Source organism: Bos javanicus, chromosome 11 (assembly GCF_032452875.1).
Source record: "Bos javanicus breed banteng chromosome 11, ARS-OSU_banteng_1.0, whole genome shotgun sequence".
Lineage (NCBI taxonomy): Eukaryota > Metazoa > Chordata > Mammalia > Artiodactyla > Bovidae > Bos > Bos javanicus.
The window spans coordinates 6,087,943-6,115,591 of record NC_083878.1 but is presented as its reverse complement, the minus strand read 5'-3'; the positions used below and the strand labels follow the sequence as shown (position 1 = coordinate 6,115,591).

Genomic DNA, 27,649 nt, shown 5'->3' with positions numbered 1-27,649 from the left:
GGAGTGTTACAATGTGGAGGGAATTTTTCTGCACTTTCATGAGAAATCATGTCCTGCTAATTACTTGCTCTTTCCAGACTCTCTTTCTCTCTTCACAGCATCCTTCCCATGATGTGCTGTAAAAAGTGGACCGGGCTCTCAGAGCAGCGGCAAAAGAATGCTGTGTGGTTTTTAGCCTGGACCACCACCCAACCTGCTGGGGGTAATGCGTGGTTTCTTCTTTTTCTTCTGCCAGTTCTGTCTGGAATGTGGAAAAATGATATCAGAGAAAGACTGAGAGCCACATGAGGGAGCCGGGGGTCTGCAGTGTGCTGGACTGAAAAAAAAAATCATCTAATGGGCAAATATAAGTCTTAATTGAGTTTCTCCTCTCTCCTGGTATTCATCAATTAAAAGGAATATTTCTCAGGGCCAGAAACTTGTGAGGGTATAAACAAGATCTCCCCCAGATGGCTGGCCTCATCATAGGGTGCTTGGGGAAGTGAACAGGCCCTCGTCCCATCCTCCAAGTGCATATCTTTTGTGTGTTTTAATCACAATTATTGCACAACCCGTACAAAGTTCCCTGCAGTCAGGGCTGAAATAAGCAGAGAGATGGGGCTGATAGTGGTTCTGACCATTCCTCACCACTCCATCTTATTAGATGCTCACACAGGACGATGCCCTTGGGTAACAATTTGTTCTTGATTGTGAACTTGATTCCTCTGCAATCTAATCTGGCAGCACTGATCTTTCCGGAGAAGGATGCTGTACATCCCTGTGCAGTGGAAGGGATACTGTTTCTTACTCTTGGGGGCCTGGGACAGACAGATCAGACTTCCCTCCAGGAAGCTGTCCTTTAGTGTGAAATGCACGTCCCCACTACCAGTGAGGTCTGGTGGGCAGGTGGCTGGTTGCCTTCACTGAGATGTCTCAATTAGTTCAGCTCAGGAGAAAAACCAAAAACCAAAGAAACGAAAATCCCCAAACCGCAAAGGCAGAAAAGGAGGCAACCTACAGAAACCCCATGGAGCAGACCGGCATCAAGTGTCGAAAGCTGGAAAGCATGCACTGCTGCCAGCATTTCAAATCTGTTTGTGTGGTGAGAGTGCCTGACAAGTTGCTTCAGTCGTGTCCAGTTCTTTGCAACTCCATGGACTGTAGCTCACCAGGCTCCTCTGTCCATGGGATTCTCCAGGCAAAGAACACTGGAGTAGGTTGCCATGCCCTTCTCCAGGGGATCTTCCCAACCCAGGGATGGAACCTGCGTCCCTTATGTCTTCTGCATTGGCAGACAAGTTCTTTATCTCTAGCGCCATCCGGGAAGCCCCATGGTTAGAGGGGAGTAGGTGAAATGAGGGCAGGGAAACTTGCACCCTCTGCCGCGTGGTTCGTGGAAAACCCAGAGTGGAATGTTCGCTGAGGATGACCTATTTGGAGCTGTACCAGCCACTTCTGAAACACTGCTTTCTGGATTTCAGTCCGAAGCACAGTGAGATCCAAATCTGGGGGTGGAGGCTGGGCTCTCAGGGAGGACAGCCTACTTCCTAGCATCAAGTTCTTTCAGGAACTGGGACCTGTGTCTTAGGACCCCTTCCAGCAAAGACTACTCCTACACCTTTGAAACTCACCGGGGCAGTTCCTCCCCAGTCAGTATGTAGGGCTGGGCAGCAGGGCTTGGTTAGGGGTTGGGGGGGTATTTATTTGAAAGCATTAAAAAAAAAAAAATCTGTGACCAGACAAACATAGCCCCAGATGAAGTGATTTTGTTTCAACTCTATTCTGGAAACAGTGGGCAGAGCAGAGGTGGCCCAGAGGCTGCTCTGACCAACAGTTCACCCCAGGGCTCCAAGCCACAGGGCCAGGGTCACAGAGTGGACTTTTTATGGGGACAGGATGAGACAAACGGTTCTATTGCCCAGCTCAGATTCCTTCTGGAAGCTTCTCACGGAGTAGGATAGAAACTGCCCCCAAATTAAACAATTCGAAGAAAATGACTGATACTTTCTCATCTCATTTCCTGACACAGCGGTCTTCACAGTGATTAAAAATCTAGGTTAAAGATGGGAAGTCCTGTCTGCCCTGCCCTCTGTCCCCTAGAACATCTGTGGCAAATGATGGAGTCCCAAGGAGTGACCAAGACATGCCATTTTGCTCAAGTATTTGGGCTTCTCAGGTGGCTCTAGTGGTAAAAAGAAAAGAAAAGGGAAAAAAGCCTACCTGCCAATGCAGGAGATGTTAACAATGTGGGTTCCATCCCTGGGTTGGGAAGATCCCCTGGAGAAGGGAATGGCAACCCACTCCAGTATACTTGCTTGGGAAATTCCATGGACAGAGAAGCCTGACTGGCTACAGTCCATGGGGTCGCAAAAGAGCTGGACACAAAGTGACTTAGCACACAGCACATTTAGGCAACAGTTGGTACATTTGTGTCCATGGGTGGGGGAGGGGGGATGTAGCACAGTGGATGTGTGAGCCTGGAAATATCCAGTTAGAGGGTTCAAGCTTGTCAACAGAGCCAGGGTGCTCTGCCCGCCCCTCTTCCAGCCTCCCAGGGTCACAGAGCCAGAGGACCTGAGCAGGTAAGCAGACGGCATCTTCATCGACATGACGTATGGGTCTCCTCTCCGGCTCAGTGCCAGCCTTTCTCCCCTGCCCTGCACTCCACACATGTCACTGGGGGCCTTTTGCCTTAAGGCCTGAGGGTTCCTATGGATACAAGCCTGGGGAAGCAGTCAGCACCTGTCAGCCTAGGTTCCATCAGATGGTTGGTGAGACAAACTAGTCTAGGCTGGGAGAGGGTGTCAGGGACAGTTCTCGGAGTGGGGTGGCAGGGGCAAGCGAGGGACCTGAGAAGGATGTCAGGAAGGGGGCCACTGGCCCCCCAACACCTGGAGAGCCCAGGTGGGAAGGGAGCTCAACGGGGAGCCAATGGACCAACGTCCCTGACCACTCAGCACTCGGCAGGAGGCCTGCCCGTGTAGACAGCTCACAGGGCACCGGAAGGTACACACTCCACTTCACCCAGCACACATGAAAGTGGATTTCAACTTCACTTTGGGTTTAAGGCCAGAGACATGGCAAGAGCCTTCCAGGAAGCTGCCCTCCATCTCTGGAGGGTACTCTGGGCTCTGTCAAGGAGTACTCTGTCCTCAGCTCGCCTGGAGTCACAAGTCTTTAGCCTAAATCCTGGCTCCTCGCCCACCGCCTGTGTGTCCAGGGCCGAGGATTTGGAGCCTCGGTCTACATCAACCTGCCTCTATCAGGTACATACGTATGTGCCAGGCATGGACTGTGGGGGCCCAGGAAGGCTGGTGATGAGTCCACAGGTGAGTAAATGCAGTACTTCCTCTTTCCAGGCATCAGAAAAGAATTCACCAGGGACTTCCTGTGGGTTCAGTGGTTGCTAATCTGCCTGCCAATGCAGGGGATACAGGTTCAATCCCTGGTCCGGGAAGATCTCACATGCCTTGGGACAGCTGAGCCTGCGGACCACAACTACTGGGCCAGCGCTCTAGAGCCTGTGCTCTGCGACAAGAGAGGCCACAGCAACGAGAAGCCCAGGCCTGCAGCGAAAAGCAAGCCCTGCTCATTGCAGAGAAAACCCGCCCACATCAGTGAAGACCCAGTGCAGCCAAAGTTAAATAAACATAAACACAAATTTAAAAAAACAAATAGAATCAGACAATGCTCCTCAAAGTAGTCAGCCCTACAGAAATAATAGGACTTTTCATGGTAATGGACCCAAGTCAGGTTTCCTATATATTAACAGTTCCTCAAAGTATGAGCTGCTGCTGCTGCTGCTGCTGCTGCTAAGTCGCTTCAGTCGTGTCTGACTCTATGTGACCCCATAGACGGCAGCCGACCAGGCTCCCCCATCCCTGGGATTCTCCAGGCAAGAACACTGGAGTGGGTTGCCATTTCCTTCTTCAACGCGTGAAAGTGAAAAAGGAAAGTGAAGTTGCTCAGTCATGTCCGACTCTTAGCAACCCCATGGACTGCAGCCCACCGGGCCCCTCCATCCGTGGAATTTTCCAGGCAAGAGTACTGGAGTGGGGTGCCACTGCCTTCTCCGCAAAGTATTAACAGGTATTTGATTAAAATAAAACTGATGTTAACTGATGTCATCCCTTCTACCCTTTATATATTGCTCTTACCCTGTGCCTGCCTGGGACCTTGGGGAAGTTGTGTGGGGTGGCCTGTATAATAATTATGTTTCTGTATTTGATGTTTTGAATTTGGGGGCAGGGCTGAGCTAGAGGGACTGCTCCTCTCAGGGTCAGACAACTCCTAGAGATAGTAAACCTCTCACTTCTGGTGTACTTTTCAGATGCAAACCAATCCATCCAGTGCTCATACCCACCAAACATCTCCATCTCGCTCTCACACTCTGAGCCACTCTCCACCTGCCCAAATCACGCCAGGACCAGGCCATGGGGACAGCCCTTAACCCCAAGTTGTTAGGTTGCTCAGTCGTGTCCAGCTCTTTTGTGACCCTCAAGGACTACAGCCCACCAGGCTTCTCTGTCCATAGGATTTCCCAGGCAAGAATACTAGAGTGGGTTGTCATTTCCTTCTCCAGGGGAGATTCCCAATCCGGGGATCGAACCCTCATCTCCTGCATTGGCAGGCAGACTCTTTCCTGATGAGCCACCAGGGAAGCCCTTAGCCCCCAAAGCCTGCTGAAATTATTCAAACCAGCCAAGCCCAAGCTCTGCTCTTTTCCACAGAAACTCTCACCCTCACCCACATTTCATCAGCCTGCTCTGCTCCTGGCCTGCCCTGGAGCGTCTCGTGGTGTGCAGGTCCAGGGACCTGTGAGTATAAGCCTGTTCCTTCATCACAGTCCTTGCCATGTCTGTGTGTCTGCATTTGACTTAAGTCTAAGGCACTCTTAAACATCCTGGTGCCTAAACATCCAGGACACCGGATGTGTACAGGAACAAACACTGTGGACCTACAGGATGCCAGATGCCAGGGAGAGGCCTGTGTTTGCATTTAAATGTGCAATTTCCAGCTAGATTTGTAGGGAGCAGCAAAGCACTGAAGTTAAGAATATGAGTTCTGGGTTAGATTTGCTCTGAACCTGGATTCCACATGTCCCAGCTGTGCGCTTGAGACTTAACTCTTTTATGTATCAATTTCCTCCTCTGTTAAGACAGAATGATGCCATATATCTGGAGAAAACTATAATTTGAAAAGGTACATACACCCCAGCCTTCCCTGGTGGCTAAGTGGTAAAGATTCTGCCTGCCAGTGCAGGAAACACAGGTTCAATCCCTGATCTGAGAAGATCCCATATGACATGAAGCAGCTACGCCCGTGTGCCACAACTACTGGGCCTGCACTCGAGAGCCTGGGAGCTGCAATTACTGAGCCCACACGCCACATCTACTGATGTCTGCCCTAGAGCCCACGCTCGGCAACAATGAGAAGCCGCTGCAGTGAGAAGCCTGTGTGTCGCAACTCGAGGGTGGCCCGCACTTGCTGCAACTAGAGAAAAACCTGTGCAGCAATGAATACCCAGCAGAGCCAAAAAAACAAAAACAAAAAACTACTCAGGCAAAGGAAGAATGAAATAATGCCATTTGCAGCAACACGGATGAACCTAGAGGTTATCATACTGAGTGAACCAAGTCAAAGACAAATCTCAAATGATATCACCTGTGGAATCTAAAAAGAAAAAGATATAAATGAATTTATTTACAAAACAAAAACAGACTCACTGAGTTAGAAAACAAACTTACGGTTACCAAAGGGGAAACCTGGTGGTGGGGAGGAATAAATTAGGAGTTTGAGATTAACATACACACACTATTGCATATAAAAGAGATAACCAACAAGGACCTACCGTATAGCACAAAAAATAATACTCAGTATTTTGTAATAATCTATAACGGAAAAGAATCTGAAAAAGTGTATATATCTATATCTATATATATATTCATGTATAGGGATTCCCTGGTGACTCAGATGGTAAACGATCTGCCTGAAATGTGAGAGACTTGGGTTCAATCCCTGGGTTGAGAAGATACTCTGCAGAAGGGAATAGCTACCCATTCCAGTATTCTTGCTTGGAGAATTCCATGGACAGAGGAGCCTGGTGAGCTGCAGTCCACGGGATTCCAAAGAGTTGGACACGACTGAGCACCTAACACTTTCACTTTTAATATTCATATATATACACGTACATATTTAATACATATATGCACATATATGTGTGCTCAGTCCCTCAGCTGTGTTTGACTCTATGCAACCCCATGGCCCACTGGGCTCTTCTGTCCATGGGATTTCCCAGGCAAGAATACTGCAGTGGGTTGCCATTTCCTTCTCCAGGGGATCTTTCTGACCCAGGGATCCAATCTGCATCTCTTGTATCTCCTGCATCGGCAGGAGGATTTTCTTTACCCCTAGCACCACCTGGGATGTACTTATATCTACATATATGTATCACTCAATCCCTGTGCTGCACACCTGAAACTAACACAACATTGTAAATCAACCATTCTTAAATTTTAAAAAATATAGGATAATGCCATTAGGACAATCTCGAGAGACTGCTGCCAGGATTCAATGAGATGACCAACGTCAGGACTGAGCCCAGGGCCTGGTGCTAAGGAAACCTTCCTAAGATGAGCTGTTTTATTATTCCATTATTTCACGTTTATTGACAAGTAAACCTACAGAACCAAATTTGAATGGTTTCTTACATTAAGCCTTACTTGAGAGATAAAAAATGGCTGGATGTTGGTGATCGCATAGGGTTCCATCTCAGAAATTCATTCATCTGACATATTTTGCTGTTTTAATCTGAGTGAGAATTAGACTTCAGCTTTTCCACAATTACATTTGGAGACTCTTTTTTCAAGAAAGATCCCCTAACTTTGGTTTGTTTAGCAGACTCTGGAAAGACACGCTGGTTTTAGATTCTTGGTTTAAAATTTTCTACTTTTTGTGCTGTGTGTTCTTAGCAGTAACAGTTTCAAAAAAAAAAAAATCACACATGATTTCCACACATTGTTTCAGGCAAACAAACATTGTCTCAACTTGAAAATAAACCTTGTTGGTTAAAAAAAATGAAAAGTCTCAGGTATTCTCAATGAAGCCAGGCCCTGAAACCCTCTAAAATGTGATAAATGACAGGAAGCTTCAAAGCAGTGTTCAGTAGCCTCTTAATGAGAGTCGTGGAAATGTAAATTTACAGGATAACACTGCTCACCAGCCAATCACAACCCGGTACCCTTCATTCAGCATGTGCGCTGTTGTCATGGAGACACATGGGAGCAGCATCCCAGAATTTCCATAGTCTTGGCACTCTGGGGGCCCTTCCTTGCACGCAGCCAATGGGGATAAGCTACTACCCCAGCAGGTGGCATTATGGCCACTGCATGCATTTTAAGCAACATCCAAGCCAACACTTATATTAATTCAAGGACAGAGTTGCCTGGAAGAGCTCCGTAAGCAAGAGGAGTGTCATTAAAATTCCTATGCAGAGCAGCGATGGAGATGTACACATAGAGAACAGACTTACGGACAAGGGTTAGGGGAGGAAGGAGAGGGTAAGGTGAATGGAGAAAGTAGCATGGAAGCGCGTTGCTTCAGTCATGTCTGACCCTTTAAGACCCCATGAACTGTAGCCAGACAGGTTCCTCTGGAGAGGGTAGCATAGAAGCACACACACTATCAAACATAAAATAGATAGCCAATGGAAATTTGTTGTGTGACTCAGGGAAGTGAAACTAGGGCTCTGTAACAAACTAGAGGGATGGGAAAAGGCGGGAGGTAGGAGGGAGGTTCAAGAGGGAGGGGACATATGTACACCGATGGCTAATTCATGTTGATGTATGACAGAAATCAAACCAATATTGTAAAGCAACTATCCTTCAATAAAAATAAACAAATTTTAAAAATTCCTATGTAAACATTGGACTTTCGGATTTCAAAGGGACAGTTTCTCCAAGTCAAAGTCCCTTGGTATATGAATCCCAAGGCTCTTTTCCTTCTGCTCAGTCCCAGCCCCACCCTCAGGTCTCCTGAACTAGAATCTTCCAGCGACATCCAGGGAATCTGCACGGTAACAAGCTCCCTTGCCCAGGGAACCACGGGCACCAGGCTGGCACCAAATTGACTTTGTCATGGGGCACCTCTTGGGTCAGTTTCTTTACTTGATTGTGTGGTTTACTACGCTTGTATCCCATGTGGTTCAGGAAAGCCTCTCAGATGAGTCAGGTTAGAGGTGGGCAAGCCTTGGCTTTACCCTGATTTGCCCAGATTTAGGGGTTCCCTGGAGCTTTCCTGGTGGCTCAGATGGTAAAGAATTCGTCTGCAATTAAGGAGACCTGGGTTTGATTCCTGGGTCAGGAAGATCCCCTGGAGAAGGGAATGGCAACCCACTCCAGTATTCTTGCCTGGAGAATCCTATAGACAAAGGAGGCTGGAGGGCTACAATTCATAACATTGCAAAGAGTTAGACATGACTGAGCAACTAACACACACACACACACACACACACACACACACACTGGGGAAGGCTGACCTGCTACCACTTCCAACCACTCAAACATCCTGAGCCCTGGGAATGGGGGAGCTTCTCAGAAGGGCCCCAAATTGGCCATGGAGCCCATCATCCAGGAATCAGCCCTGAATGCTGGGCCTGGAGGATTATGCTGTTTAGCAAATCGTTGTAGCCTTTTAAGCAAATTCTGTATGTTTATGCAAATAACATACAACAGGGATCTTCTGAGACTGGAGGAGACATCCTGGTGAGCTCAGCATTAGGGCTCAGGGTCACAACTCTGGCTGCTTCTATTGGAAACTCTGGGACTAATTCGATGGGGGTGATGGACTTGACCATGGGTCAGAGCCAACAGCAAGCGAAGCGGCACAAGTCAGGGGGTCATCAGTCCCCTGTCACCCACCTGCCCACCCCGCCTTCCCATCGCCCCTCATCTTTCTGTATTTGTTTCCATGGGCTTTCTCCTTCCCTCTGCTCTCTTTTCACCATTTCCTATCAACACTGCTTTCTGTTTTTTCCTCCCATCTTTGCTGTTTTATGAAATGCTAGAGCTTTCAAAATTAGATGTTTTGTGTCGGGTTTTGAGGACTGGCCACCCTGAGCCGGGTTCCTCAATGGGGGCTGTGTGCTGGGGCTTGTGTTTCTGAATCTCTGGCATCAGGCCTGTATTCTCATTTTGGGGTCAAAAGTAAAACAGAGGGTTTAAGTCTAATTGAGAGTTTGGACACAGTGAGTTATCTGGGTAATTCCAGAAAGTATCATTTTACTGCTTGGCTTATGAGTTTTGATAATTCATCTAATGGAGGTGGGCGGCTCCTTATAAAAGGACCACGCCCAGATTGAACACGAGGCCCCTGTGAAAAGCTAGTCACTCAGTCATGTCTGACTCTTTGCGACCCCACAGACTGTAGCCCGCCAGGGCTCCTCTGTCCACAGGATTTCCCAGGCAAGAATACGAGGGTGGATAGCCATTCCCTTTTCCAGGGGGTCTTTCCAACCCAGAAATCAAACATGGTCTTCCGCTTTGCAGGCAGATTCTTTACCCTCTGAGCCACCAGGGAAGCCCAGAAGGCCTATGAAAGCCCTGAAGGCCCACGGACTGAAGCTATGAAAACAGGCTCTAGGCACTTCTGTATAAAGGAGGATAAAAATGCAGCCGCCAAGGTTATGCATCCTCGTGTCCTGGTGAAGCCCTGTTTAGCTGTGTGTAGGCTGAGCCTGTTCTTTATTAACTGCTGTTTGTTTCTTGCAGCACAGAACTACCCCATTAGCCTGAAAATAAATAAATGAATAACGTGCCTTTTGGCGGCACTTACTGCGCTGGCATAAACAGGTGTGGGGGAGTGTTCTTCCCGAATGGGCGATACCCATTTACGAGCAACAAAAGCACATCTTTGGAGCACAGAAATCCACATGCAAATGTGGAAGGCACATCTTCTCCCTGCTCCCCCCAACGGCGATACTCTTGCCCCCCTGGGCAGGTCCCCGCAATTGTATGACAATGAATGCTTACCATTGTTGTAAGAGCGAAAATTTCCTACAAATTTTATGTATTCATAAGTTGGAAATTCCTTTGGGTTCAAGCTGCCTCTGAGAAGATGGCAATAAAACTCTAAATCGTTGTCAGCTGGGCCGTTAGAGGAAAAAAAGGAGAGAAAGGGAATAAAAGCATTACGCCAATGATTCTAGACTAAACAAGCGGCATTGTGGGAAACTCACAGAGTTTGGTCAACACATGGCCGGGCTAGCTGTCTCCTTACAGCTGACTTTCGGACATGGTTTTATAACCTTGACAACATAGGTTTTTCTGCTCCATAGTTTATAGATAGTTTGCATCCCGTACTCGGAGCCAATTAGTCTTAATTTAATCACAGATGTCTGCGGTTGGTTCTGTCGGCATTGATTAGTTCTGGTCGTTTTCATATGGTATGTTAAAATAAAGCTGCTCACATAGAGCTGCTCTCTTTAATTTAATCTTTCCACTTTGCTTTGAAGGAAAATCAGATGTTCAACAGGACAAATTATTCATGGAAAAGGAACTAAGGCTTGAATAAGTATAAGGCACTGTTGCTACCATCATCAAAGAACGCGCTTCATTAAGTGACCAGGCCAGCTTTCTATCCGAGTTGCTGATTTTGATAAAAACTGTAAAATTCCGCAAAACCTGCAAATGTATATAAATAATCAGACGACAGCCTCAGAAGAGAGTTTTGACCTAATTATTCAGTTTTTAGTTGGTTACTTAGTATCATACAAATCTAGTTTTCTAGCGTCCTCCAAAACAAACAGATTATTCAGTGATTTTTGTATCCTTTATTACTAAAAGGCTCTCATATGAAAAAAAGGTAATCTCTTGTTATCACATGCAAAACAAAGTTATTATTCTAAAGCTCTGTGGTTTTCAAAATTTCCACATAAAAGTTCAAAGTCTTACATATTCCAAACTCCGGTTTTAGCTTTAAACTTAAAATATACCTCTAAGGATCTTGGATATGTTCTGAGTCACAAGGAAAATTATTTTTAAAATTAGTCCTCCCTTCTTAATTCATTCTAACTTCCTTTCTCCCATCAAAGTGCTAACGAGGCCCAACCCTGCTTAGCTTCTGAGATCAGACTAGATCGGGCACCTTAAGGGTGGTATGGCTGTAGACTCTTAACTTTCCTTTCTAATATAAGATCCTTATCTTTCTCTCTCATAAAACCAGTGAAGGTAAACTTACATTTTAAGTATTCTGGGGAAGGGGCGTCCGTCACAAGCATATGGGAAGAGAGCATTTTATAGACTTCCGAGTGTTCTTGCTCTGGAAGGAAATTTAACAAATTCTGATCCATGACATCCGACTGGAAAAGAAAAGAACAAAGGTACACACTCCACGAAGATGGAAAACAAAAGGCAAGAGCAAAAACTGAACCTTCCTGACGACTCAGAACTGACTCCTGAAATGAGAAGCTCCAGATCTGATTCTCTGTGGAGACTCTGTGGTCATGAATTGTCATCCAGAAGGGTTTACTCGCTCAAATGCAAACGCGCGATTGCCCATGGACCCGAGAGAGAATTCAGACTTAGGCCAGACAAACATGAAGAGGAGCCTCGTGTGCCGAGACTCCCGAGCTCTAGCTGGGGCCATGTGGCTGACGCGGAGCCCCAGCATGAGGCCAGCCACTCCCGTGAAACACTTTGAAGAGTGCAGGGCTCCTCCTCTGACCTTCAGGCCAGCAGACAGCTGCCTTCTCAAAGGCAGCTAATCTAAGGAATTGTATCTTTTCTTCTGAAGACCTGGGCACCCGTGGACACAAATCCAATAGAGCCTGGACCCAGTGCTGTCCACCAGAGTGGTCTGTGATGATGGAAGTGGTCTGTAACCTGCGCTGGCTGCTAGGGAAGCCACGAGCCACATGGCCTCTGAGCACTTGAAATGGGGCTAGTGTGACTGAAGACATTTTTGTAGCCACCCCTTGGGAGCTTAGTTCCCCAATCAGGGATTGAATTGGGGCTCTGGCAATGAAAGTACTAAGTCCTAACTACCAGACCACCAGGGAAATCCCCCAAAGACAGAATTTTTAATTGTATTTAAATATTCTAATTGAAATGTAAATAACCCCATGTGGTCAGAGCACACGGGGTGATTTAAATTTATGGTGGCTAGTGGTAAAGAATCTGCCTGCCAATCAATGTAGGGATTTAAGAAACCCAGGTTTGACACATGGGTTGGGAAGATCCCCTGGAGGAGGGCATGGCAACCCACTCCAGTCTTCTTGCCTGGAGAATCTCATGGACAGAGAAGCCTGGCGGGCTACAGTCCACAGGGTCGCAGAGTCGGACACGACTGAGGTGACTGAGCACAGCACAGAGTGTGGCCAGTACAGGTGGGAGACCACAGAGGGGAGAGAGAGGAGACAGGCATGCCTCCGTCCCTCCCTAAACTCATCCCCGCCTACAGCGTCAAGCATGGACTGTACATACTCTCACATTTGTACAGGCAGGCAGCTTGCTCTCAGGAGCCCTGGCTTAACCTTCCAGCTGGCTCCCAGATGCCCTTGGGGACCGCGGGTCCACACACACCCCCAGTGCCATATCCTCCTCCTCCCGTGTTCCTCTCCCCACGTGCAGTGTTGCTAGACAGTCACCTGCCCACACCCGACACACAGCGGGCATCTCTGACCTCTCCCTATCATCTTCACAGCCAATATCCAAACGCTGTGAGATTTTCCTCCCTCAAATTCTTTCATATCCAAGAGACTGTCATACTGAGTGAAGTAAGTCAGACAGAGAAGGAGAAATATCATATGACATCCCTTAGAGGAGGAATCTTCAATGAAATGATACAATGAAGTTACTTACAAAACAGAAAGAGACTCACAGATTTAGAGAATGAACTTGTGGTTGCCAGAAGGATGTGGGGAAGGGACAGTTAGGGAGTTTGGGAAGAACAGATACACACGGCTGTATTTTAAATGGATCAGCAGCAAGGACCTACTGTAGAGCACAGGGAACTCTGCTGAGTGTTGTGTGGCAGCCTGGGTGGGAGGGGAGTTTGGGGGAGAATGCATACATGTATGGCTGAGGCCCTTGGCTTTCCACCTGAAACTATCACAACATTGTTAATCGGCTATAAAGTGAAAGTGAAGTCACTCAGTCGTGTCCGACTCTTTGCAACCCCATGGACCATAGCCCGCTAGGCTCCTCCATTCATGGGATTCTCCAGGCCAGAGTACTGGAGTGGGTTGCCATTTCCCTCTCCAGGGGATCTTCCGACCCAGGGATCGAACCCAGGTCTCCCGCATTGTAGGCAGATGCTTTACCCTCTGAGCCACCAGGGAAATCTAATCAGCAATACCCCAGTACAAAACAAAAAGTTAATAAAGTTTCTGTCAGATCCACTCCTTTCTTTCTCTATGGCCTCTACCCTCATCCAGACCATCATCTCTGGCGAATGGCCAGACTGGTCTTCCCACATCAACTTTTGTCCTCTGCCCCAAAACTTCACTTTGACTTTTCACTTTCATACATTGGAGAAGGAAATGGCAACCCACTCCAGTGTTCTTGCCTGAAGAATCCCAGGGACGGGGAGCCGGGTGGGCTGCTGTCTATGGGGTCGCACAGAGTCGGGCACGACTGAAGCAACTTAGCAGCAGCAGCAGCAGCAGCAGCCTTATATCAGATCCAGTCACCATCTCGCTTAAATCCTTTCGTTGGCTTCTGACTATCCGACTGCTCCCAGGACAAGCCCAAATACCTTGATTCACTCATCAGGCTCCGCTCAGCACACCCTCCACCCCTAGACCTTCTCCAGCCCCGCAAACTGTCCTTTCTCCAGGGTGCCAGCTGTGCTCGTCCTCTGGGACTCCCCCCAGGCTGCTCCCCCAGGCTGGAACATTCCACACCCTCTCCTGGTGCTCCGTAACTCCCGCACATCCTTCGGGTCCCGGCTTTGAAGTCATCTCCCCTGAGAAAGTGCCTGTGACAGCCCCGCACTCTCAACAGGACCCGCGCCTCACCCTTGCTCCCCTGGCCACTGTATCTGTGTCATCTGTACCCGCCAGGGAAGGCCACGTCTTTGTTGTTTTTCAGTCACTCAGTCGTGTCTGACTCTTTGCGACCCCATGGACTGCAGCACGCCAGGCCTCCCTGTCCATCGCCAACTCCCAGAGCTTGCTCAAACTCATGTCTATTGGGTCAGTGATGCCATCCAACCATCTCAGCCTCTGTCATACCCTTCTCTTCCTGCCCTCAGTCTTTCTCAGCATCAGGGTCTTTTCCAATGAATCGGCTCTGCGCATCAGGTGGTACTGGAGCTTCGGCTTCAGCATCAGTCCTTCCAATGAATATTCAGGGTTGATTTCCTTTAGGATGGACTGGTTGGATCTCCTTGCTGTCCAAGGATCTCTCAAGAGTCTTCTCCAGCACCATAGTTCAAAAACACCAATTTTTTGGCATTCAGCGTTCTTTATGGTCCAACTCTCACATCTGTACATGACTGCTGGAAAAACCGTAGTTTTGACTATACCAACTTTGTTGGCACACCTTTGACCAGGGGGTAAGGCCTAGGGGGCAGGGGGAGAGGCAGGTGGGAGTCCCCGAGGTGGGATGTGAGCACAGCTCTGCCCTCCAAGCTGCAGTTTGCTCCACTGAAGAATGAGGAGCGGATTCGAGTCTGCTGCTGGTACCAGGGCACACGGCAGGTGCCAGGCAGGATGGTGGCTTGTTAATCCCGCAGGACACAACCCTAAGTTTTCTCCTTCTTTCAAGTGATGACATGGGTTCTCTGCCTGCCTCACCTGCACCCCTGACATTGGATGGTGCTTGGCCTTCAAGAAAAACATGGTGATGAACGGAAAGAACCATGTGGCTGCCCCAGGCAGGGGTCCAGGCCGAAACAGAAGTAGGGATGGGGGCCCTGATGTCCAAGCCAGGGAGCGGAAAGTAAGGAGAGAGAAGGGAAAGGGCAGTGGGGTCTGGCCTCAGCATCGCTGGGGGCGTCAGGGCTGAGCCTGTGTGCCATGGCATCCACTGGGGGACATGGACAAAGAGGGGCACGACTTTGCTTTTATTTCAGACCCTCTAGTGGCTGGAGGAGGGAGGGAGCACAGAAGCCAGGTGGGTGTCACAGGTCCAGGGAAGGAGACTCAGAGGAAGGGGCCAAGTCCAGAGGGCTCCATTGACAACGTCATCATCCACCCGCTCGCCACCAACTCAGGATGCCGTCCGTGTTCTGGTCCTTTCTTCCAGCAGCACAGCAAAGTAGGCAAGCCCCTCCCTGCCCGCAGCCCGGGCTCCAGGTCTGGAGGACAGGCTTGGTAGCCACTGAAGGGCAGGGGTGGAGGGAGGGACTCCAGGGTCTCCTGGGCTCCCCACATAGAGGCTCCTGTTTCCATCTCTCTGCAACCACAGTACTCACTGTGCCATCATCTTCTCAGTCTGGCTTTCCCCGAGTCCCTTCTGATGTTCTTGATTCTATTTTAAGCCCACTCCCTTTAGTTTTTTGGAGCATGACTCACGCTCACAGATGACAGTACTCTTTCTTCTTAAAGACATCCTGGATCCTTGAAAACAATGACTACGTCACTGCACAATCTTTCGTCGGAGGGCCGGTCAGAAGCCCACACCCCTGATGGTGGGGTGGCAGGGTGCAAGGTGGGGGGCTGCCCAGCCTTGTGGTTCCTGTGGGGGATGACTGGCAGGTCAGAGGGCTGTGGGGGCACCTCAGGATGCAGGTCGTGCACAGGACAAAGATGAATGCTGGAGGCAGGAGGGAGAGGTAAGGCGTGGGAGGAGGGGTCGTGAGGATGAAGAGTTGACACACGAGCAGAACTCCGAACACGCTCAGCACAGAGCGAGCTCTTTCTGGGTCTTTGCTGTTCTATTCCTATTATGCAATTTCCGCGTGCTGGAAACCAACACAAACAATGATAACTTGAGAATTTAAACACTAGTGCTCACAGCAGAGTAAATTATCCCTGCAATTGTACTGTCCCTTGAATGCATGGAGTGAGCTCTGTTTATTAAAACTGTGGCAATTGCAGAGATGAGGGAGGGGAGGTGCCATCCCATAGCTGAATCACACGATCCAGAACATCATTTATGTGTTACAGAAGGAAGGTTCTTGATGTCAACTTGCTGCTATGCCCTTGGCTTCCTCATCAACAATCTGCCCTTCAGGAACAGAAATGCAGACGTAGAGAATGGGCGTGTGGACACAGTGGGAAAGGGGACAGGTTGAGAGAGCAGCATCGACACATACACGCTACCATGCGGAAACCAGCCCTGAGCACGCATTGCAAGGGCTGACGCTGCAGCTCTAGTACTCTGGCCATCTGATGTGAAGAGCCAACTCATTGGAAAAGACCCCGATGCTGGGAAAGATTGAGCATAGCAGGAGAAGGGGAAGACAGAGGACGAGATGGTTGGATGGCATCATCGACTCAACGGACATGAGTTTGAGCAAACTCTTGGGGGATCGTGAAGGACAGGGAAGCCTGGTGTGCTATAGTTCATGGGGTTGCAAAGAGTTGGACACAACTGAGTAACAAAACAAAAGTGTGTAAAATAGATAGCTAACGGGAAGCTGCTGTGTAACACAGGAAGCCCAGCCTGGTGCTCTGGGATGACCTAGAGGGGTGGGATGGGGGGTGGGGGGTGGGGAGGGAGGGAGGGGATGTGTGTATACATACAGCTTATTCATTTCATTATACAGAAGAAACTATCACAGCATCGTAAAGCAAGTACTGCTGCTGTTGTTTAGTTGTCAAGTCACGTCCAACTCTTTGCAACCCCATGGACTGCAGCCAGCCAGGCCCCTCTGTCCGTGGGATTCTCCAGGCAAGAATGCAGGAGTGGGCTGCCATGTCCTTCTCCAGGGGATCTTCCCCACCCAGGGATCAAACCAGCCTTTCCCCTGCATTGGCAGGTGGATTCTTTACCCCTGGGCCACCAGGGAAAGCAATTATACTCCAATTAAAATAAATTAAAAAACAAAACACAACCACAAGAAAAGAACTGTGCCCTTCTCTGGGTTTCACTTTACATGCCTTCCATGAATTCCCAACAGCACTTTTCCTATGTTGTCGCCTAGGCCCCATGAGAGTGTGCAGAGGATCTGACCAGACAGAAAGCATAGTCCTCTGTCTCTGAGCCTACAGTTGTACCAGCAAAGTTAAGTGAGCACAGAAGTGCACAGACTGGCCAGCTGGGCTGGGAGCAGGCTGTGTGGACACTCCGCTCAGATGTGCCCAAGGGGCCCCAGAGGTTCTGGCTGGAGGTCTGTGACACCTGTGGTGAGAAGGAGATTTTGGTGAAAAAGAAGCCTCATGTTGAACAGAGGCAGGACTGGGCTCTGAAAGCAGTCAGGGGCTCAGTCTCCAGGAGGACCAGGGCGTGGGAGGCATGTGTGCTCAGTCGCTCATCGAGTCTGACTCTCTGCGACCCCACGGCCTGTAGCCTGCCAGGTTCCTTTGTCTGTGAGATTTCCCAGGCAAGAATACTGAAGTGGGTTGCCATTTCCTTCTCCAGATGGGATGCATGTGTGATCTTATTTGATTCAGTTTAGATTCAGAATCACCAAAGAATTGATGCTTTTGAACTGTGGTGTTGGAGAAGACTCTTGAGAGTCCTTGTACAATGTACAAGGGTTTGAGCAAACTCTGGGAGATGGTGATGGACAGGGAAGCCTGGTGTGCTACAGTCTGTGGGGTCACAAAGAGTCAGACACGAATGAGCAACTGAACAACAAGATTCAGAATCCAGCTGACGACTGCCAAACAGGAAGACCCTCTGAAGACAGTACAGAAAACAGCTTCCACCCACGAGGAATGAAGGATGAATTCAGGTATAAAAAGGACCAACTCTAAAGACACTCTCTCTTCATCAAAAGAGAGGGCAAGGCAAACCAAAGCAAGAGCAGTTATTTGTAACGGACAGACCCGTGGTATGCGCCTGGGATGCAGGTTCACAGTGACATGTGGCCTTGTCATCTAACTGCATTGAGAGAGCCTTGCCCAGACTCCTGAACCCCTCTCACCACCCCAACTGACAGGTCCTTCTTGCCACCAATCAGGTCCCCTGAACTACACAAACCTCTTTACTGGGGGCCCCCGGGCCAGTTACTGCCCAGTTACTGGGCTTCAGTGCCCTGCCAGTCAGTCACACCCTCTGTGGGACCTGAGGGGCACCTCACCCTCCTGTGACTGCCAAACCACGCCTGCTCTGCTCCCCAGCGCAGCCCCCATGCGCGCCTGCGTGGCCCGGAGCACACTCCTCCCTGGGACTGTGAGCACGTGTGACTGACCCGCTGTCGATCTCACTTGTCCAGCGCTGGGTGCTGTGTGTCTGGCCATCACTGTCACCTTTGGGCAGAGTGACCAGGAGGCACTCAGCAGAGGACTAGCAAGCCGAGCATGGAGAGAATGCTTACAAATTACTGCACGGAAGACCCAGACCATCTCGTAGGAAAAGAGCAAATACTTGAACGAGGTTGTCACAAGAAAGGAAAGTCAATGGCTGACAAAGTACGTGAAGACAGTCACACCAGCCATTGGGGGAAAAGCAAAATTTCAAGATTTCTTCACATTGCTAGACCGACAAAAGCTGACAATCCTGTCAATATCAAGTTCCCATGACAAGGAGCAGCAGGAATTCTCTAGCCCCGCTGATGGGGGGTGAGTTGGTGCCGTCACCATGGAGAAACTAGGCGTCACCCAGTACTGGTGACCGGTTGCTACCCCACGATCCCGCGATCTTACACACGGTCAACTCTCTGAGGGATGCCCATAAACGTCCGTTAGGAAACACAGACAGACGTCCACAGACACGCTCTCAGAGTTCCACGCTGGCCTGGGAGCAGGGCTTGTAGCAGGTGCCTACAGCAAGGATGGAAAACCAGTGCTGGCCACTCTGGACAGTGTGAGATAGACAAATGCCACAGCAAAGCTAAGCGAGAGGAGAGGTCACTGGAGAACACTTTCCATGGCTCTGTCTCCATAGAGCTAAACCAAAGGCCATACTCAGTTACAGTGGTTAATGATGAAGTAACAGAAAAGTTGGTAGAACAGTCTTCCTTGGTGGTCTAGTAATTAAGAGTTTGCCTGCCATTGCAGGGGACATGGGTTTGATCCCTGATTTGGGAAGATCTCCCGTGCCATGAAGGAACTAAGCCCATATGCTGCAACTGCTGAGCACATGCTCTAGTCCAAGTGGTGGAACTACCGAGCCTGATACCTATCGCCTGTGCTTTGCAACAAGAGAAGCGACGACAATGAGAAGCCCACGTGCCCCAATAAAGACCCAAAAATAAATAGTGAAAAAACAAGTTGGCAGAACTGCAGAGAGGAACAAAGAGGATGATCTGGAAATGGCCATCTCTATGTGGACGATGTGTCAGGAAAGGAGCAGAGACGAACTTCTGTGGGCCTTGGGCTGTCTGTCTTACCCCTGGTGACAGCTACATGTGTGCTGACGCTCGCCTTATCATTAGTTTAAAACTGGAATATATGTCTTGCACATGCTTCCACATGCATGATAAATACAGATCAAAACGCACAGAGAAGTCAAACAAGTCTAATGCTGACCTGGACCCTTTTCACCCGGGATCAAGTCTGATGTGCAGCCATACCTCCTGCTGGGCCCTCTCCTAGTCAGGGCACCCTCCCAGGTCCACCCTGACCTGGAGCCACCTAGACAAGGTGATCTGGACGAGGTGGACTCTCCTGGCAGGTAAGGGCAGGCGGGGGATGGAGAAGGAGGGCCAAGGGACGCCTCCTTGAAAGCACTGTATCTGGTGGTATCATGAGTCAGGCGCTCTGTCTTCCTTCTCTGTGACCTCTTTACCCTGCTGAGACCCCTGCCCCAGGAACTTGACCCCACAGTCCACTTTGACCTTGCACTTCTGGCCAGGGCTTTCACTTGTACAACCAGCATTATCGTTGTTGTTGTTCAGTCGCTCAGTCGTGTCCAACTCTTTGCGACCCCATGGACTGCAGCATGCCAGGTTTCCCTGTCCTTCACTGTCTCCTGGAGCTTGCTCAAACTCATGTCCATTGAGTCAGTGATGCCATCCAGCCATCTCATCCTCTGTCATCCCCTTCTCCTCCTGCCTTCAGTCTTTCCCAGCATCAGGGTCTTTTCCAATGAGTCAGCTCTTTGCATCAGGTAGCCCAAGTATTGGAGCTTCAGCTTTAGCATCAGTCCTTCCAATGAATAGTCAGGATTGGTTTTCTTTAGGATTGACTGGTTTGATATCCTTGCAGTCCAAGGGACTCTCAAGAGTCTTTTCCAACACCACAGTGGGACTTGCAAAATGATCAAGCCTTTCTCTCATTCTCTCTCTGAAAAGTGTTCCAATGTGCTGTTCCTCAAAGCAGATGTGAATGGCCATCAGGATGCTGCTTCACAGTGTGAAGCCAAATGCACACCAACCTTCTAGTTATTTAAAAAGGGACAGAAGGTGGGTGAATTTTCTGGAGTTACAAGGGAAAACTTGAAGCTACTATTCATGAATTAATCTAATCTAATCATATTTTCTGAAGACATGACTAGCCATTGACTGTTTAAAACTTGCAAATTTTTTTTTACATAAAGGAAAGATCAAGTATGAAGATTATATGCCTAACTGCCATCTGATAAGTGACAATAAAATATTAACTCTACCCTTTTTTAAAAAAGAAAATAATTCATAAAGATGACTCTAAATTGCTCCATAATGTCAAATCAGAAGAATTCCCAATCAACTAAGTCCCCTCTGACACACATGGCAACTCAGCCATCAGATATTACCAAGAGCAGAAAGCAGAACAGTGTAAACCCCACCAAACGGCTCTGGGCACAACCCCAGGCCACTCTGGAGGCGACGTGTCTTTACTTTCCATCAGTGCCTCTCGCTGCTCGATCCTGTCCACTCAAGACAAAACCCAACTCCCTCTGAAGAAGCACCCCATCTCCTCAGATCAGCCCAAAGAAACCATGCATATTTCATCGGGTCTCATCACTCCTTCCCTGGTGGCTCAGACAGTAAAGAATCCACCTGCAATAAGGAAACATGGGTTCGAGAAGATCCCCTGGGGAAGGGAATGGCAACCCACTCCAATATTCTCGCCTGGAGAACCCCATGGACAGAGAAGCCTGGTGGGCTACAGTTCAAAGGGTTGCAAAGAATCAGACATGACTGAGCATGCACGCGCATACACGCATGCGCACGCACACACACACACACACATCACTACTCCAGCCTGGCCCCAAAAGCACAATTAAAATGCATTCCTGACTCCTGAGGGCTGAGTGAGAACCAGCCTCTTCCAAGGGCTCTCGGGGGAGACAACCCCCAGCCTCATATACCCTGGACATGGGCTAAAACACAATGTCAGATGGATTTGGAGTAATGCAAAGGCATCTGCCTTGCAAAGTGAAAAATGCTGGGCCACCACATGCAGTGGTCTGCAAAGGAAAATCATGGACAGTGGCTTTGGTCTTCACCCAGTGTCATCAGCAGGGGGGGAGTGGCCTCTGAGTAAAAGCATGACCCAGAACAATGTGAGGTCCTGGCCGTAAGCAAAGCTAGGCTAAGCACCCAGTGGGGCGAGCTACCCACAGAGCAAGGCCATGGCGCTCCCAGGTAGGCATGGCTAAGGAGCGGCCACCATGGTCCTCCAGTATCAGCTCAGCCCATGATTTCCCATGACCAGGAACCTAGGGCAGGCTGCTACCCTCCCCATCAGTGCCCTAGCCGTACAACCGCCTGTGTGTGGGAAGAGGGGGTGATGGGGACTGAGCGGTTTGGTGGGGCTTGTTGGGAGGAGACAGAAGAGAGGATATTTTATCCCCAGTAGTCACAAAGGATGCTCCTGGTACAGCGTGCTTCCAGGCCAGACTCTGTGGGGATAAATGCTGGTGTGGCAGGAGGTGGAAGGCTGGACACCTTCCCTCCAGGGGCCCTGCAGCAGTCGAGTGCTGCTCTGTGAGTCAGAGCATCCTGATGCGGGTACCAGAGAGCCAGAGAGGCTCAGGAGGAGAGGAGGGGAGTATGAGGGAAGGAGGGAGGCAGTGAAGGAGGGAGGGGGAGAGAGAGGAGGGAGAGGGAAGGGAGGCGCACCCACGGCACCACCCCATTCCATGCCCCAAGCGGCTCTGTGGGCTGCAGAGCTCGCCCTTCTGCCCAGATCCTCCTTGCCCCCAAGGTCCTCCTGGTCCAACATCTTTGAAGAGTATTTCACTCCCCCCACCCCCACGGTCATCCCTGTCACTGAACCCTCGCCACCAGCAAATGTCACACCTACTGCATCCCAGTCACACCTCCAGGGATCCCCAAACTCCGGCCCGCCTCCAGCCATCTGGTGCACACGCCTACACCTGCTCCCGGGGGACCCTGTCTTCCTCTGCAGGTGTCCATCAGCCTCCACAGAGGCTTTGAGCTCTGACAACTGTGTCGTGGGTGCGTGGCTTCCGGGCGGTTTCTGGGACAGTGGAGGGTGGGGACGCACCGTGGCCCCTGTCTCAGGTCTTACGCATTCCAGGATGACACAGTCCTGCCCCTGTCCTTTGTCTGGAAGCACCTGGGGCTAGGCCTTGGCCTGGTCAGGACTCCTCGACCCTCCTCACACGCAGACCCTGCAGACCCGCAGCGCCCCAACTCTGAGACCCGAATGGGAAAGAGGATCACACATACTGGCAAAGGCCATCTGGGCAGAAACTCACCGGTAAGTGCCCGAGGAGAGGCGTGATGCTGTCAGAAACATAGAGGATGCTGCCATCCGTCGTCACGGCAATGATGAAGCCATCCAAGGCCTGCGAAAAACGCAATAGGTGAAGGCTCTTCCGTCATGCTTTTATGCAGAGGGGATCACTGGAGCCAAGGACCCTGGGTTACAACAACGACTTCATTTCATAACTCTTTGAATATTTCCGCGACTAACCTCACAGCATTTTTTTTTTTTTTTTGGTCTTGCACACAAGTCGATTTCTTACATAGAACTTGTCTAACCCAGGCGAAATGGTTGCAAAGCATGAAAGGGCTGAGTGGAAAATGGGACCCACGGTATCATGAAATACATTCAGCGTGGAAACTACCTGAGTACATTTACTGCTAAGTGTGCATTTGGGGTGAATCAGAAATATCACAACTGCCATTAAAAGGTGTCAATGAAGAGCTCACGATCCCTGTTCTCCATCCCCTATACCACTCTGAGTTCAGTGGTAAACATTTACTAAAAGATACAGGAGCTCATGGGCTTCTCCCATGGTGGGGCCAGTGGCAAAGAATCTGCCTGCCATCCCAGGAGACACAAGAGACATGGGTTCGATCCTTGGATGGGAAAGATCCCCTAGAGAAGAGAATGGCAATCCGCTCCAGTATTCTTGCTTGGAGAATTCCATGGACAGAGGAGCCAAGCGGGCCACAGTCCATGGAGTTGAAAAACAGTCAGAACGACTGAGCAACTCACACACACACACAGGAGCTCACAGAGGCATTAAAAACAGAAAGTGTGCCTGCTGATCCATTGCCATAGAAAGACGACCTGAAGGAACCCTTTATAAAGAACGTTCACATCAATCCACCAAAGCGGAAAGGAAGGGCTGATGGGGAAAGGCTGGATTACTTGACTAGGTCCACGAGAAGAGTCATCCCTCAGTGTCCATGGGGGGCTTGTCCCACGACCCCTGCAGACACCAAGTCCCACAGATGCTCAAGTCCCCCAGAGTTGCCCCCGTATCTACGGGCCCTGCATTCTGGGATTCAGCCAACCGTGGGTGTGAAACCCACAGACACGGAAGGCCAACTGTATTTCAGCATGTCTGGCAAATTCATTTGTTTAGAAGTTTTGACTGAGTGCCTGCTGTGGGTTAGATGCACTGCCCTCGGAGCCCATGAGAGAGCAGACAGAGGCCCTCTGCGTTTTCTCACAGAGTCACCGGCTGTTTGGTTTTCGGGTTCCTAATCAGGTGCTCACAATGCTTTCACATGTCACCAGAAAGGTGATTTCTAAAATTCAGACTCTGTCCAGCAAAGAACGGGGTCATCCGGGCAACTCACCATACTGGCCTGCCACGGAAAGGGAAGAGATGAAAAACAAAAGCTTTCTCCCCACAAACAGATATTCGAGGACGTAAGACGCTCACGCAGGCGGTCGCTGTAAGCTATCACTGCTGCCTCGCTGACTGTACAGTTGAAATAGCATCAAGCACAAATGTGTGGATTCTTCTACTTTGGGGGAAAAAATTCCCAAAGTGAAGTATGTGTTTAGAAAGTTCTGGAAACATTTTGCATACCCTCAGCTCGATCTTCCCAGGGTGTTACTGATCTTCTGTGCAGCCAAGAGAGCATGGATTCTTTCAGGGTAGGAGGGTGCAGCTGGGTGCCTGGCAGCAGGAACCAGAAGCAGTCCAGAAGTGTGCAGAGAAAGGCACCACCGTCAGCACACACCACGTGGGAGAGAGTTCTTTTCACTGGGAAAATGACTACTAGGGTCGCTGACTGTTTAACACTTAGGTTCTGCAGGGTTGGGAAGAATCCCCTGGAGGAGGAAATGGCAACTCACTCCAGTATTCTTTCCTGGAGAATACCATGGACAGAGGAGCCTGGTGGCCTACAGTCCATAGGGTTGCACAGAGTCAAACACGACTGAAGTGACTTCTTAGCACACGGCACACACTGCAGGATTTAAGACTGAAACATCTATTAAGGCACATTTCTTAAGTGGACCCCATTCTCTTCGATTATATCTGTGGTTTTCAACTGGGGGCAACTCTGCCCCACTGGGGACTGGCAATGTCTAGAGACCTTTCTGGCCATCACTTCTAGGGTGGGCACTGTAGGCCTCTAGTGGGTAGAGGCCAAGGATGCTTTGAAATATCCCATCTACAATACACAGCATGTCCCTACTACAAGGAATGATCAGGTCCAAAACGCTAATTGCACTGAGATGGAGAAATCTTGGGCCAGATTTACCAGTCATGGTGAACACCAAAGTACATCCTGATTTTGTGTTCAGTCGCTCAGTTGTGTCTGACTCTTTTGCGACCCCATGGACTGTAGCCCGCCAGGCTCCTCTGTCCATGGGATTCTCCAGGCAAGAATACTGGAGTGGGTTGCCATGCCCTCCTCCAGAGGATCTTCCTGACTCAGAATCGAAGTTGCATCACCTGCGACTCCAGCATCAGCGGGAGGATTATTTACCTGCTGAGCCACCTGGGAAGCCGCAATATTCTGGTGACCTTTATTTCTTTTCCATTTAAGTATTTTTTCTAAATTAAAAGAAATCATATTAGCAGCGCTCCTGGAGGTGAATTTTTCTAAGAGGTGGAGGCATTGTGGATGACGTCAGCGGGACCGTTTTGGAAACAGCAGATTGAAATACTGGGAAAAGCAGAAGCAGTCTAAATTCTCTTCTTGCACAGTGAGCCCATGCCCTCTTGAATTTATAAAGCAAGTGGGTGGTAAAAAGCAGGAGGTATTTATGGATGGAAGATAACGCTCATCAGCCCATTGGCATTTTCCATCAAACGCACAAGGATTACGCTGAGTCACTGCGTTAAGAAGGCTTGTGATGGTTTCAGAAGTCCCACTGGCAGCCTTTGAGAGTGACTCAACAGGACATGATTAAAAAGCGGCCTGCCCCTCTTGTTGAAATGGGGACTCTGGAAGGAGCTTCAGTGGACACCCGAGATTCCATAACGATCCAAGTTTCACACCTGCCACACCCCAGATGGAAATGAGACGACCCCTCTCTGCCAATCCCTAGTTCTGACAGAATGCTTCTTGTCTTCTCTGGGACAACCTCTGGGCTAAGAGAAAAGATGGCTGTAGCTTTTCTGAACAAAATTCAGAAACATCGCATATTCCGTAACTGCCTGTCAACGAGAGTGTCCTTCCCTTTGAATTGACTTGTTCTAACGCTTGTGGCCACCATCTTGGGCAGCTTTCACGGGACCAGCTTGGCTGGCTGCAACCAAGTCGCTTTCGTTCTTTCAAATCCCACAATGGTATGAGTTCTCCTGGAGTCTGGTTTGGGGCCTTTCTGGGAGAAGAAGGAAGCGGGGATTCACACTCAGATGACACCAGCAGTGCCATTCCCTGGGGTCTGACGGGCTCTGTCCTGGATTTCATCTTCATTTAAAAAAGGAAACTCCTAGTTATGAAGACACAGCATCCGGATTCCTCATGCTCCCTGCAGTGGCTCTGAATAAGGGAGGGGGATGTGCAGCTGGGATGGGATGCATCCTATGGAGAAGCTGCATCCTGGAAAATGAGAGCATCATCCCATGGGGACCATCGCAAGGAAGGCACAGGAGGCTCCTGTCACCCATCACCTGGTCTGTGACTCCTGAGGAGCAACAGGGTGGAAGAGGAGCCTAAGACAGTCAGAGACAAATCTAAAGTTCTAGTTGGAGGGTCTCCCAGATGCCTCAAAGATGCAGTTTACCCAGAACGCCTGCTTGCTGTCCAGGCTTAATTTGGGGTCCAGTTCACTTATGTAGCATGAGTTCTTTTAGACTGGCTTCAAAGAGTCTACACTAGGAGCAGAGGAAAGTGCATAATGCATATCCATACAAATCTAAACTCTTCTTTTTCTAGAAATTTCAGCCTTCTAAATCTCAGTTCAGCCCCAATTTTCATCTTTAAAATAAAGACTGTTATAAGAGAAAAGGAAGGACACTACATAATAACCAAGGGACCAGTCCAAGAAGATACCACAACGGTAAACATATATGCACGCAATACAGAAGCACCTCAATATATAAGGCGAATGTCAGCAAACAGAAAAGGAGAAATGGGCAGTAACACAATAAGAATGGGGGACTTAACACTTCACTGACATCAACAGACAGATCATCCACATGGAAAATCGATAAGGAAGTATGAGCCTTAAATAACACATTAGACTAGGTGGACAGAATTGGTGATTACAGAGTACTCCATCCAAAAGCAGCAGAGTACAATTTTGTTCCAAGGCCACTTGGAACATTCTCCAGGACTGACCACATGCTGGGCTACAGAGTGAACCTCGGCAAACTTAAGAAAACTGAAATCCTGTCAAACATCTTTTCTGACCACAACGCCATGAGATCAGAAATCAACTAGATACACACACACACACACACACACACACACACACACACACAACCCTGCAAAAAAACACAAATACAGGGAAACTAAAAAATCTGCTACTAAACAGCCAGTGGATCATTGAAGAAATCAAAGAGAAAATAAAAAATACCTAAAGACAAATGAAAATGAAAACACAACAATCTAAAAACCTATGGGACTTGGCAAAAGCAGTTTGAAGAGGGAAATTCATAGAGATATGAGCTTACCTCCAGAAACAATAAAAATCTCAAATAAACAACCTAACCTTACATCTCAATGGACAGGAGTTTAAGCAAACTCCAGGAGACGGTGAAGGACAGGGAAGCATAGTGTGCTGCAGTTCATGCGGTCACAAAGAGTCAGACACGACTGAGCGGCTGAACAACAACCACCTCACACCTAAAGCAACTAGAGACAGAACAAATACCCCCAAAGCTGACAGAAGGAAAGCAATCATAAAGACCAGAGCAGAAATAAACAAGATAGAGACTAAGGAAACAACAGAAAAGATCAATGAAACTAAAAGCCCGTTCTTTGCACAGATAAACAAAACCTATAAACCTTTAGCCAGATTCATCAAGTG

At 49.1% G+C, this 27,649-nt stretch overlaps 1 protein-coding gene across 5 annotated transcripts in view; it reads right to left on the bottom strand.

The window, feature by feature from the left end:
- The window catches only part of NPAS2 (neuronal PAS domain protein 2), a 198,258-nt gene that overhangs the window by 52,600 nt on the left and 118,009 nt on the right, over positions 1-27,649 (bottom strand). For 4 of the 5 annotated variants that reach the window (XM_061431680.1, XM_061431682.1, XM_061431681.1 and 1 more), the window contains 3 exons: positions 22,677-22,766; positions 11,215-11,335; positions 10,008-10,121 (listed from right to left, as the gene is read on the bottom strand). In XM_061431680.1, the coding sequence (XP_061287664.1) occupies positions 10,008-10,121; positions 11,215-11,335; positions 22,677-22,766 (325 nt within the window). Of the gene's footprint in view, positions 1-10,007; positions 10,122-11,214; positions 11,336-14,209; positions 16,607-22,676; positions 22,767-27,649 lie in introns of those variants that run through there. The other variant, XM_061431684.1, reaches the window with a different exon arrangement.